Source organism: Propithecus coquereli, unplaced genomic scaffold (assembly GCF_000956105.1).
Source record: "Propithecus coquereli isolate 6110/MARCELLA unplaced genomic scaffold, Pcoq_1.0 Scaffold53, whole genome shotgun sequence".
Classification (NCBI taxonomy): Eukaryota; Metazoa; Chordata; class Mammalia; order Primates; family Indriidae; genus Propithecus; species Propithecus coquereli.
The window spans coordinates 5144553-5156563 of NW_012151174.1; the positions used below are offsets into that span (position 1 = coordinate 5144553).

At 43.2% G+C, this 12011-nt stretch overlaps 1 protein-coding gene across 1 annotated transcript in view; it reads right to left on the reverse strand.

Moving 5' to 3' along the window:
- Nucleotides 1-3031: 3031 nt before the first annotated feature.
- LOC105820509 (palladin-like) overlaps nucleotides 3032-12011 on the reverse strand; it is a 160439-nt gene continuing 151459 nt past the window's right edge. Inside the window, exons 7-9 of the mRNA XM_012656993.1 lie at nucleotides 9973-10114; nucleotides 9415-9438; nucleotides 3032-3042 (exon numbers count right to left, since the gene is read on the reverse strand). Of these exons, the coding sequence (XP_012512447.1) occupies nucleotides 3032-3042; nucleotides 9415-9438; nucleotides 9973-10114 (177 nt within the window). The remainder of the gene's footprint in view (nucleotides 3043-9414; nucleotides 9439-9972; nucleotides 10115-12011) is intronic.

Sequence of the window (12011 nt, forward strand, 5' to 3'; positions counted from 1 at the left end):
TAAAATCTAAAAAACTATGAAGTATAATGTACATTTCAGCTATTTTGATGCTTTTAAATTGGTGATTTTTATTTAAAAAGATGAAGAAAAACAAAGATAGAAACGTTAAGTAGCAACTATGGAATAGGCAGGACACTGTATTACTCTAGTTTTATTTCTATCCTACATTTGACCCTGGATATACTTTATCAGGGTAGATACAGTTATATCTAGATATAACTATTATTTAAGTTTATATAATAGGTGGCTTAGTTTCTCAAGAAGATTGGGTTATTCTGGTGGTGGGGGGGCAACCATTACAGGATTTATATGATTGGGTGGAGAGTGTTGTGAATGTTTTCAATCTTGAATCTTTTATTGTGGTGTTTCCCGAACCTGTCTGATGATAACAATCACCTGGAACATTTGTTAGATATGTTGATTACACAGCCTTCCCCTCTCCCCTAGAATTCTGATTCAATAGATCTGGGTTGGGGCCAAGAATTTTTTTTAATGCCCTTTCCAGATGATTTTTATCTTGAGGAAAGTATAGAGAACTTAGTCCTAAAAAAAAAAAAAAAAGGATTTAAACCCAAGAAGAGACATACTTCATGTCCAACCCAGGTGCATGTACAGCTACATGTACATACATACATATAATGGAAATAAAAGTTCCACAAAAGAATACTTGAATTCACATAAGGTGCACTGTACCATTTTTATTCTATTTAATTTTTTAAGTAGTGGCTGTCACCCACTTTCATGAGTCCTGAGCAGCAGTTTAAGAACACAGCCCTGGTCCAGCCAGCACAGCTCCTGCTCGGTACATGTCGATGAACCCTGAAGAAAGGGCTTCCCGACGAAGGTCTGAGAGGTACTGACACATTTGGGGCACATGGTTGTGATTTGATTAACAGTTCACCGAATAGAAGGAAAGCAAGAGAATAACAGAGCGTGAGGTAGTCCTGTGGTTTTTGAGTGCACTGTACACAGTTCTTGGCTTTTCAATCGAAGAGGAAGACAGAAAGGGTGGAAATCATTCAAGGTGGAGATTCACGTAAGACTAATCATCGCGGAGGCGGATGTCTCGGGAAAGGGGCGATGGATTGGGAATTTTTAGACAGAATACGAATGGTCACAGAGTGAGATAAAAGCACGCTCAACCGGAGAAGGCCAAGCACCACTGAGAACATCAGTGTCGCGAGGATGACGGAGGCCCCCCTCCTGCGGCGGGTCCAGGGGACTCTCCCGGTCACGGCTCGCTAATGTCGCAGCCAGGCTGCTGGGGGCAGGTGTCCTGCTCCCGCACGCGCACTTTGTCCCGGAGCACACGGCCTCTCTGGTTTTTCTGTAGTTTTTCCTAGTTCAGGACATCATAAACCTGACGTAAAGTGAGGTAACAAAAGATTTAAGTTGAGAACCAGGGATTTTCCTGATGTTGAAAATTTTAAGTATTCTCCTCATTATCCAAATAATTTATTAGAAATTCACCTGCACCAGGAGACAAGCTGTATGTTCTCTAAGATATACGAGACACTGGAATAGGGTATGAGCTCAGTCAAAAGTACCTCGCAGTGTGGACATGCTCAGTAGCCCGCTGTTAGGAGGCGTCAAGTGACAGGCTCCAGGCAGCGGAAGGTCACCTTTGTCCTTCTTTAGCAGATGCTGCTGAGAGCAGGGAAGCTTCCCGACTTTCAGTAACACCCAGGTGCTTCCGGCCTGGACAGCCACGGCCTGGGTCCCTGTACGACCTTCGAGGGCCCGGCGCTCTCTGGAAAGGTCTCTCGACCTGGGATTATCTGCACCTGGAAAGACGGTTTCTGGAGGGACTTGGGATGCTCCAACTGTGAACAGACACACTTCTGTGCCTGAAACCCACGTTTCGAGACAGGTAGGGTTTTATCTGGTAGGGACGACACATAGCGGTTTTGGAGTGACGACCCGGACCACTCGTACAGAGTTCCTCCTGACACCGTCTGTGATGTCGAGGTTCCTTTTGTTATGCCGTCTTCAGAAAACCTGAGGTCGTATGTGTAGCCGCACCTTCTAAACCAGAGGGCTCTTTTAAGAATGAAATCTCATCATCGCCTCATCCTTCCATGACTTGGAGGATAAATTCCAAATGCATAATTTGGGCTACGAAGCCTTCCACGATCCGGCCCCCGCCTCTCTCCTCCTTGCGTTCGGAGCTCTGGGCTCCTCCGTGAAGCCACGTCCCGGAGCGCTCAGTGCTCCCCAGCTCAGCCTGGTGTTTCCCCACAAACAGGACTTTCTCAGAGCGTCCTTTCTTTGATTAGACTTGATCAGATTTACCACCTACATGCGACTTCAGGATGGCGAACTTTCCCCAGCGACATGTATCGCAGCTATAATTAAATAATTTATCGTGCAGCCAGTTTGTTAGTTTCTGGTTCCCTGACTTGAATATAATCTCTTAGAGCAGAAAGCATTTTTGTTCATGGCCATATTCTCAGCATCTTCATGACAGGCTCTCCGTAATTCTTTTTGAATAAATGCACGGGGGAAGTTTGGATTGAGGAGAAAAGTAAACACTTGCTTTACAAAAAGACAGTTTTCTAAAGGAATTCTCGGTAAGACTGATTTTTCTACAAGCTTCCTTTATGTGTTTCAATTGTGATCGAACAGAATCCATTTTACATGAATTTTCAGGAATACTTCTATGCATAAAATAAGGTACATGCCTGTATATAGGTGATGACCAACTGAACATCTGGAAGAGTTACAGACTTAAAGAAAAAAAAGGAAAGAAAAATAAGCACTGGAATGTTCTTTCAGTGATTTTCATGCATTGATATGTCAGTGATTTTTTACTAGATAAAATTTTCATCCGACGTTCCAACTTTGTTCAGCTTTTCTTCTCTTGGAAAATTTCATCCAACAGTGGCAACATGCTCCCATTTTGTTGAGAGAAAGGAGCAGCCTGGCTTGCGTGGTTCTGACAGTATAGAAACGAGGAAAGCCACGAGGGAATGACACGAGCCAGGCTGCAATACTGAATCTTCATCTGGTAGCATCTTACTTGAACAAAGACTTATACAACGTCTGTAAAATAAATTTTGGTAAGGAATGGAAATCAGGAAATGACTGCTCATGTCAAATAAAGGGAGTTAGAAGCTCATCTGTACTAAAAACAATTGTCTCTAGTATAAATGGAAACATTTAAAGTATAATAACTTTAATTATGATCCATTTTAATCCAGTTTTCCTGAGTTTGATTTCCCATGGTTTCAACTTGAGGGCAGATACTAAATTACTAAATCAGAAACCATTTTTACTGATGATAAATTCTGTTCTTTGCAGTTACCTAAAAATTACTTAATCACAGTAATATCTCCCAGAAGGAGACCCTGAATTTCATTTTTCTTGGACATACTTAACACTTTGTTAAACATAAAAACCATTTTTTTTTTTTTTTTGGTGAAAACTCATAAAATGATGAGGCAGCGAGGATACGATTACTAGGTCCCCTGCGCAATAAGGGGTCGTTTTCATAAATGTCTTCCTTCCCTTTTTTCCCCCAGAGTAACTAAAAAGGAAGCCAGATTTCACCTTTCAAACCACATGGCTTGGCCACCACAGTTGATCAAAAAGGGCTCTGGACTAAAAGCAACAAGACGAAATTCAGTGTGGGTAAATGCAATGCTTTTATTAGCATTTATGAAGGATTTTTAAAAATTGTGAACCCTACCATATGTAGAGAAGGATATTTAAAATGCCTAATCTCAGGAATGACAATGAAAGGAGCCCACCCATCACTAAGCCTGAGGAATGCACTATTACCGACGCTTCAGAAATGCCTTGTATGCCCCCCAATTTGTCTTCCTTCTTCTACTGAGATATTAATTCCTTTGATTTTCTTTATATGTTCGCACCATATGTGTGTATCCTTAAGAAATGCATTCTTTAGTTTTAAAAAATTGGGTATCAAGCACCAATCGTGTTATGCAAAGAAAAGGCAATCTTGTCACTGTTAGAAACAAGCTCCCAGGCACCATCCTGGGCCATAAACCAGCTTCAGCTTCCCTGAAGGTTTCCTTGAGCATCTCGAAGGTCTTGTTTCGCTGTGTCTCTGTGTCTGGTGTGACCGCTGAGAAGGCCACGCCCTCCTGATCCTCACAGTTTGTACAGTCTTCTCCCTGGACACCTGTAACATGACCTCCTTGTCCCGGATATTCTGAATTTCGCGATGATGTGCACCGCTCTGAGTTTGTGCCAAACATCGTGCGCTCGGTGGGTTTTCTCAATCTAGAAACTGATGGCCCCCAGTTCGGGGACATTTTTTGAATTACTTTATTGATAATCTTATCGATAATCCCTTCTGTGCCCCTTCTTCCTTCTCTCCTCCTGGAACCCTGGGCTGGTTCTCTGGTTTCTCTGATTTTCTTCCGTTTCTCTCTTACATCCCTTCTTTGTCGGACATTTTCTCAACTTCGATTTCTGCTACCAACTTTTTCATTCCAAGAACTCCTTTTGTTTTCCAAATATCCTCCCTTTCCATTTTTTTAAATAGCTTTTCATTTTTACTTCTTGGATGCACTGATTTTCTTATCTTCCTCAGGAGAGATTTTGTTTTGTCTTATATTAATATAATATTTTCTTCTCTTTGCAAATTTGCTTTGTCTAAGTTGCTTTTCGGGAAAGTTGCTTTTTAATTTCTCCTCTACGTCATTCATGTTAGAGGTTTTCTTCAGATTTCTCTCCTCTCTGCTCGTCTGACATGGTTGTGAGTTGACCAGAAGCTCTGAGCACAAGAGAGGAACTTGGCGGCTTTGGCCTCCCCTGTAGCATAATCTAGGTGGCATCTTTACAGGAGAAATTCCTAAATCATTACCTACAATTTTTTTTTTCTCTTGGGATGTTTAGATTGCTCAGAGAAAAGTCCCTCAGTCTCTGCCAAGGAGGCAAAGTTGACAGGCCAGCATTTCAGAAGGTGAGCGCGGGAAGAGGGCTGGGAAGAGGCACGTTCAGCCGTTAGAGTTCAGAGTCACTCGGTTTTCTTTGTGGTTGTGCACTCAGAAGTGCCTGGAGTCCGCCCCTGCCTGCAAAGACTAAAAAAACCTTCCTTGGTTCACGGGACCCTAAATATCTTAGTAACTCTTTTATGGTGCTTCTAAAAGACATACCTAATAATAGTTCCATTTATTATGTAGTTATCTCCAAAGAATTTTATAAGTATTTATATCTAAGCAAGTTAGGTACTGTTGGAGAAAATACACATGAATTCAAAGAAAGATACTACTTTATTCCTAAGTAACCACGCCTACTTGCTGAGGGATGTGCGCATGCGGAGGGCGCCGTGCAGCCTCTCTGGAGCCACACCGGACCAGCGGCCTCACGGCACGTTTCACGTGCATTTTCACGCGGCACTTGCTTTTTATCACACACCCATCAAAAACTCAGCTTCACAAAGATATGACGTCATAGGAAAGAGTGGAGGGTGATCTAGTGTTGACATTCTGAACTAGTTCAAGCTAGCAGTTGTGTCCTATCTGTCAGATGTCAATCTCAATGTGTCTGCATCAAAAACTTCACACGTATTACAGCGCCCTGCCAGTTTGGTACACCGCTCCAGGGCACCTTGTCACACAGTTTGGGAACCACAGGTTTTACACAGCCTACTTTTGTCCTACAACCCTTTGTTCAACCCACCATCCTAACCTAGAACCTGCATTAAGTTTCTAACTGTGCACAATCTGCTGGGATCTCAAGACACATCCCCAGCATGGCCCTCCTACAACTTCACACCTAGTGCAGTCAGCTAAGTATAAAGTACTTGGCTTTGAATCACAGAATCAAAACGTGGACTGTACCGTACAAGACCTAGGGTGGATCACACTGGGTAGCAGAGATTCACAGTGAAAGCAGGAGGTGCCATACGTTTATACGTGAATTCTCCAACCAGGAAGACGCGGTCTGTGCTTGTAATTTGCATGTCGTTAGACAACGACACAGAAGTAACTCAGTGCGGTCTGCGGCTGTTTGCAGACAGCTGAGTAAGAGCCTGAGCATTCACAGCTGTCCAGCGAGTCTTCCGTCCCCACCCCCAGACCAGGCGCTGAAGAAATCAATCAGTGTAGAGTCAGCATGTCAAAGAAGAAGGCCAGAGAGGTAATGTGACAAACGGATGTTGGTCTTCAGTAAGCTGACTAGCTATTAATTCACAAAACGATCTGAAAAGATTTGTGGTGCAAGCCGACTTCTGTCTAGACAGACCGGGGAGTGTAAAACACATTAGACAGATACAACACGGCAGTGACGAGAAAAACCTGTTTCAGTTGCACAAATGCATTGGGAGGGAACCTGCTATTTCCTTCTTTATCTAAACATCTAATCGCTAATGGGGCTATATACTAGGGAATTTCAATTTTATTTCTAGAACTTTAAAACATCTTGCGCATGAATAAGGAAAGACATTAAAGAGAAGAGAAAAAAGAGATTAAAAGAATGAGGGAGATGGGGAAAGAGAAGAAGGAGGGAGGGAAGGAAGAGGGAGTGTGTGTGTCAGAGAGAGGGAGAGGCGCTCTCACAAAAGCCGGCCACCAAGGAGAGAGTGACTATGTCAGGAGAAGCGGAGACAGGACACAGGGAGGACGATGCAATCTGAATGCTTGAATATTTTCCTGGATTTCAAAGGCTATTTATGTTTAGCATTTGGAAAATATCCCTGACCTAGTCCTATAAAATTTATCTCCTGCCTCAGATGTATTGCAGTCATGTGTGTTTTTCTCCTTTCCACTTAACAAGGGCTAGAAAAGAGCTACCCGGAAGCCAGTTCCTACATAGTGACACATTCTACGTAGTCAGACGGTTCGGGGGCCCATTAGACGTAATGGTCAATCAGCCCATTGATGGAGAGTAGACGATCATATTTATTTTGTTTTTTCCCCCTGACAGAGCAACTTCAAGGTCAACGTAAAGGAAACGCTTGGCAACTGGTGGAAGAATCAGACCTGGTTTTGTCAGGCATGCCAAAGCTTTGTTTGAATACAAATACGCTTTAACATTTGCTTGTTCTGAGGTTCTTACTCATAACCACTCACATGAGCAGTCCCTTGAGCAGTCATTCACGTGTTTGACGGTTTTTTTGTTTGTTTAAAAAATGTGATCAGAGATTTTGTTCAGCGCTGCATGCCAACTGCAGATGTCCTGAAGTGGAGCAGGGTGACGCTTCCCTGCGAAGGAGAAGGGGCGATTCTCGCAGTGCCATGGTACGTGTAATTGCGGAGAAGTTACTAGGGGTCAGGGAAAATTTGTTGTGATAGTTATCAATAGCTCCTGACTATATATATTTTTTTCTTATATTGACAGATTAGCTTGAAATATTTCTCTGCCAAGAAAAATTTGTTTTCAGCAAATGCTATTATTGTGGTTGGAATGGAGGAGTCTGTTTTCTTAAATACTTCCAGATCTAACTAAAGGGAAAATAAAAATAAGAAAATTCAGTGAACATGGAGAGGAAACATTTTTATACATTGCCAGGACAAGGAGTTTGAAAGGAAGGCCTTCCCTGTCTTGTTCTTTTCTTCATGATTTTGCCATGTTAACCCAAAAGGCATTTAAGCAAGTTCTAGAGGTCAAGTGACTCCATGAAGTTGCTTAGGATGAATTTTATTAAATAATTCACGACCAAAACTATATTCTAGAAGCAAAACAGCAAACCAAAAGTGAAAGAGAGGGGTGTATGCAGAGTAAGGGGTGAGGAGTGGGGAGTGGGGCACAGGGGTCTCCCTCCTTATCCAAATTTATTCCTCATTAGCCAGTATATTCTGAGTGTTTCCAACTTTCAAATATGCACATACTTGAAACTGCAGTCTCTAACCAATGTTTTGAATTTTTAGATGATGGTTAGTTTATGATTTTCCAACCGAGATTATGGGAGACATTTTAATGAAGGACATTTAATAGATGTCCATTTAATGACAATGGATAACAGCATGATGAAGAATGAGTTGCATGAATTTGCTCAGAGTCCTAAATGCAACATCAAAAGCAGCCTTAATCCATCCCAGTAATAACGTTTGCAGAAGTTTTGGCTCAAGGTTTCAGTCTTATTTGTACATAAAACATTAAAAGACATCAGTTGCTTTATAGGTTTGCTTCACATAATAAGCTATTTCTTGGAGATAAAAGAGATGTTCAGTTCCTACTTTTACTTTTCTTTATATTTTAAAGTCTACTTAAAATAGTAAAAGCAAAAGATGTGTCCCGACTCCCTATAGGGTTTCCGCAACAGCTAATGCAGTAGATTTATTTAGTCTCGGAAGTCCCACGTGTCAGGGAACTAGCATCATGCCATTTCATACGAAGACATACCACAGACAAAATGTGCAGTTGTGTTTCCACGGGCGGGAAAGGGACCGCAGTATTTGACGTGGTGACTGGCACCTTCGGTGGGTGGCTGCTCTAGTGGTAACTCACAACAAGAGGACAGTGGATCAATTCCAGTTCTTCCCCAAGGACGCTACCCAGCCTCCCTTGCGCTGTGGACCCGAACAGGGCCATACACTGCTTTTAAGACCCCAAACTCAGGTGTGAGAGGTTCAGGGACTGACCTCGTCATCTGACCCGTGGCAGCCCAGAGAGAACATTCACATCCCCAAGAAGGGTCAGAGCAAGGTCACAGCTCGTAAGGCACATGTGGCCAGATCTGCTTGACACGGGAGCAGAGGCACAAACAGGAAAGTGGCTTGTTTTTCTAGCCTTTGCTAAGAAATAAGTGGCACTGTGACTTTGCTGATGGGAAAAATACAAAAGAAAATAGTCTCAGGGAGGACATACTAGGAAATACCTCCGTAAAAGTTTTGTTTCCTTTACAAACACCGTTTCAGTCCTCGAGGAGTCGTAAATATACGAGAAGACTGAGGCCGGGGAACACGGAGCGCTCTGATGAGGTCGGGTGACCTGGTCGTTGAGGGCCCCTAGGGCAGGATGACTTGCTTCATGCAGAGCAGCAAGAGTCACGGCTCAGGGCAGGCGAAGGAGACCCGCCGGGGTCAGTCTGCCCGTGACGGGGGCCATGCTCTCTGAGCGCTCCTAAGCCCAGGTGTCCGGTGGTTCCCGTTTGGGTTGGGGGAGTGCACGGCAGATTGTTCTTTTCTGCCGGAATTTTAGGAGGATGTTTTTCCACCATTAGCTCAGTTTGCTTTCTGAGCATAAAAGACTATATTTAAAAAAGCCTGAAGTCACTGAGCCCGACCTTCTTGTCTGAATGGAACTTAATGTTTCACTAATAAAGAAGCTGATGTAAAATGCAGCGTACTGACCCCATGATAAAGGAGATATTGTCTTTAAGGGGGTTTCACGTTTCCAGGGAACTGCAAAAACATTGTTCCGCTTATGGCTTTAAAGCAGAAACAAAGAACTATTGAAACCCACAGACACGTTACCTCCCTCCCCGCACAAAGAGATCCTTACCAGGTTCAGCTGTAGATCTGGGTTCTGTTTGCCACATGAAAAAAATAAAATAAAATAAATCAGAACGCAGTATTAGAATGGGGTTCCATCAAATAACAAACCTACCAATCCGCTTCTACAGCCTTGCCCAGGTCATGCCTGCAGAAATGTTGCAGTCAAACCCCGAAACCCAAAAGAGATAGTGACAGTGACAGTAGATCAGCTATATTTCTGTAAACGTGGAAACTCGAATTCTAGTAACAGCTTACTCTAGGGAGCTTTTGAAACTGCAGCTTATAGTTGGGCTATAGTAGTCTTGTGAACCCCCTAAATTATTTGCCCAACTTTGAGTCCCGGTGTATATATGCACTTTTTTTGAAGAAAGAACATATAACTTTCATCAGGGTTTCGAAGGGGCCGCGGTTCTACTTTACTGGCTCTCACGCCGTGTGGACTATCTATCCGGTCTTACCACCCTCTGGAAATAGAATTCAGTTCATCCGAATGGCTCGGCCCTGCTTGGTTTTCCTGAAGCCAGAATAAAATGGTCAGATTTGGGGAAACGGCGCCTCTGCTTACTTTTCTGTAGAATTCTGAAGTCTGGAGAGTCCTGGATCTCACTCCCTTGCCGGAACCACCGCACCTGCGGCGCGGGCGCGCCCCGCACCCGGCACTCCAGGACCACGACCCGGCCCTCGGCCGCCGTGGTGTTCTGCAGCTCCTGAAATTCAAGGCAGACGCACCTGTCAGACTTCGCTGGGTTTTTAAGCAATTTCACGGGGCAGAATAAAAAATCCAAACTATAGACAAGAAACAAAATACAAAATGCATCATAAAATAATGACCGCTAACTCAGGTAAGGACAAACACCTTTGCACCCGCCGACCAACAGCTCTCCACAATCTCTGTGTCATGAAATGAGTAAGGTTGACCATGAGCCCTGCAGAACTCTCTGGCCTGCCTGCAAATTTGCATTGACTCTTTCGAATTTATGGAATTTGCTGGTCACCACTGTTACCTTTCTCTATCTGCGCACTTCTTAACACTGCCACACTCCAAATGAATGTATATTCTCATGAAAACCAGATAAAAGAAAAAAACGCATGCATTTGCTTTCGCATGCTCTGACCTTTTCCTGTCTGTACCTCCCACCACCTCTGCCCACCTAGTTCCCTACGTCAGGTTTGCTAAGCGCGTGGGTTTCGGTATTTTCTCATTTTGAGATTCTGAGTAAGACCATAAACATGCAGCCTTTCTCCCTTGCTGGTCTTCATTTCCTCCTCCCTGCTACTGCCTTTGTTGTCCCTCACCCCACTCCAACTCCAGACCAATAAATCTTTACGATCCAACAGATTAGAAATTAATGTGGCTTTACAGATGCAGAGAGGTAAAGCTTTTATACTTGTTATTGAATATCAGGACATTAATAGTTCCTGCATATGTATCCTCTTTCTTCCTCTAGGATTAACTAGCAAGGGGCTCATTTAGACTTTCTGATTGTAGAGTACCGGGTCTAACGTAAAGCACACAGGACTCTCGAAATAATTCAATCGTAATAAAGTACTTTACCTGTCCCTAGACCAAAAGCAAGCACACTGACATCGGGAAGTGTGTGTGGGCTTTGTTTGGTTTGGTTTGGTTTGAATTATCTGAGAGGACAATAAATGACATCCCCATAGCAGGTGTCCTGCCCTGAGCGTGCAGAGCCTGGGAAGCTCTAAGTCTACGACGTCAGCAGGAGAACCAGAAAGCCTCACGCGGTGTCTGAGAAGACGTTTGATGAGAATTTTGGTAGTTAACAAGAATGATTTTTTTCTTCCAAGTGAAAAGATTAAGATTGCCAACTATTTCTGATTGTATTCTTTCTCCTTTCTTATTTTTAAAATGTAGAAAGTCTCTGTTTTTAGATCAATTTTTTAACTTTAATTGGGTCCAGAAAAGAGCTAATTTAGTGGATCACAACAGGGTAAGTGTTACTCACGGGGTCCAGTTCCTATGGATTGACCTGTTAATGCACTCACGGCCACACTAGAAAACAACATTTTTCCTGGGGCCACGGTGTTTTATTAAAACAAAAGGATCCTTTCTAATTTGTTATGTTTTATTGGTTTCTGTGCATGACTTATATGCAACGCAATCCATGTTTTTAGAATTAAATTGTCATTATTAACTGTAACAATAAGAACATCAACAAGTACGATTTTCATGAACCAAATGCAGGGTTTTGCTTCACGCGGCCCTGCGCTCAAAGCTAGCCTGGGTTAAATACAACTCACTCGGCAGTCAGCCTGTTAAATGTCTCCGGGCTTGTCCAGGAAGCCACTCAGGGGATATTTCAAATGGTACCCAAATATTTTTCACATTTGAGCATTTAGGCACCAAATGGGACTTCGATTATCCCTAAAATTATGCATTTTGTTTTTTTTTTCAGTGTTGGAAAGTCAGAGATGTAGGACATGGGTGGATGCCCAGGAACTTGAGCACTCAAAGCTCCGTAATTGTGCCAGGCTTATAATCTGGCTCCTCCTGGAACAAACTTTTCTCATCTTGGAAAAAGCGATGGCCAAACACAGTGAGCTTCCAGGAGACCCTCGAGACGACAAGAGGACCCCACAGGA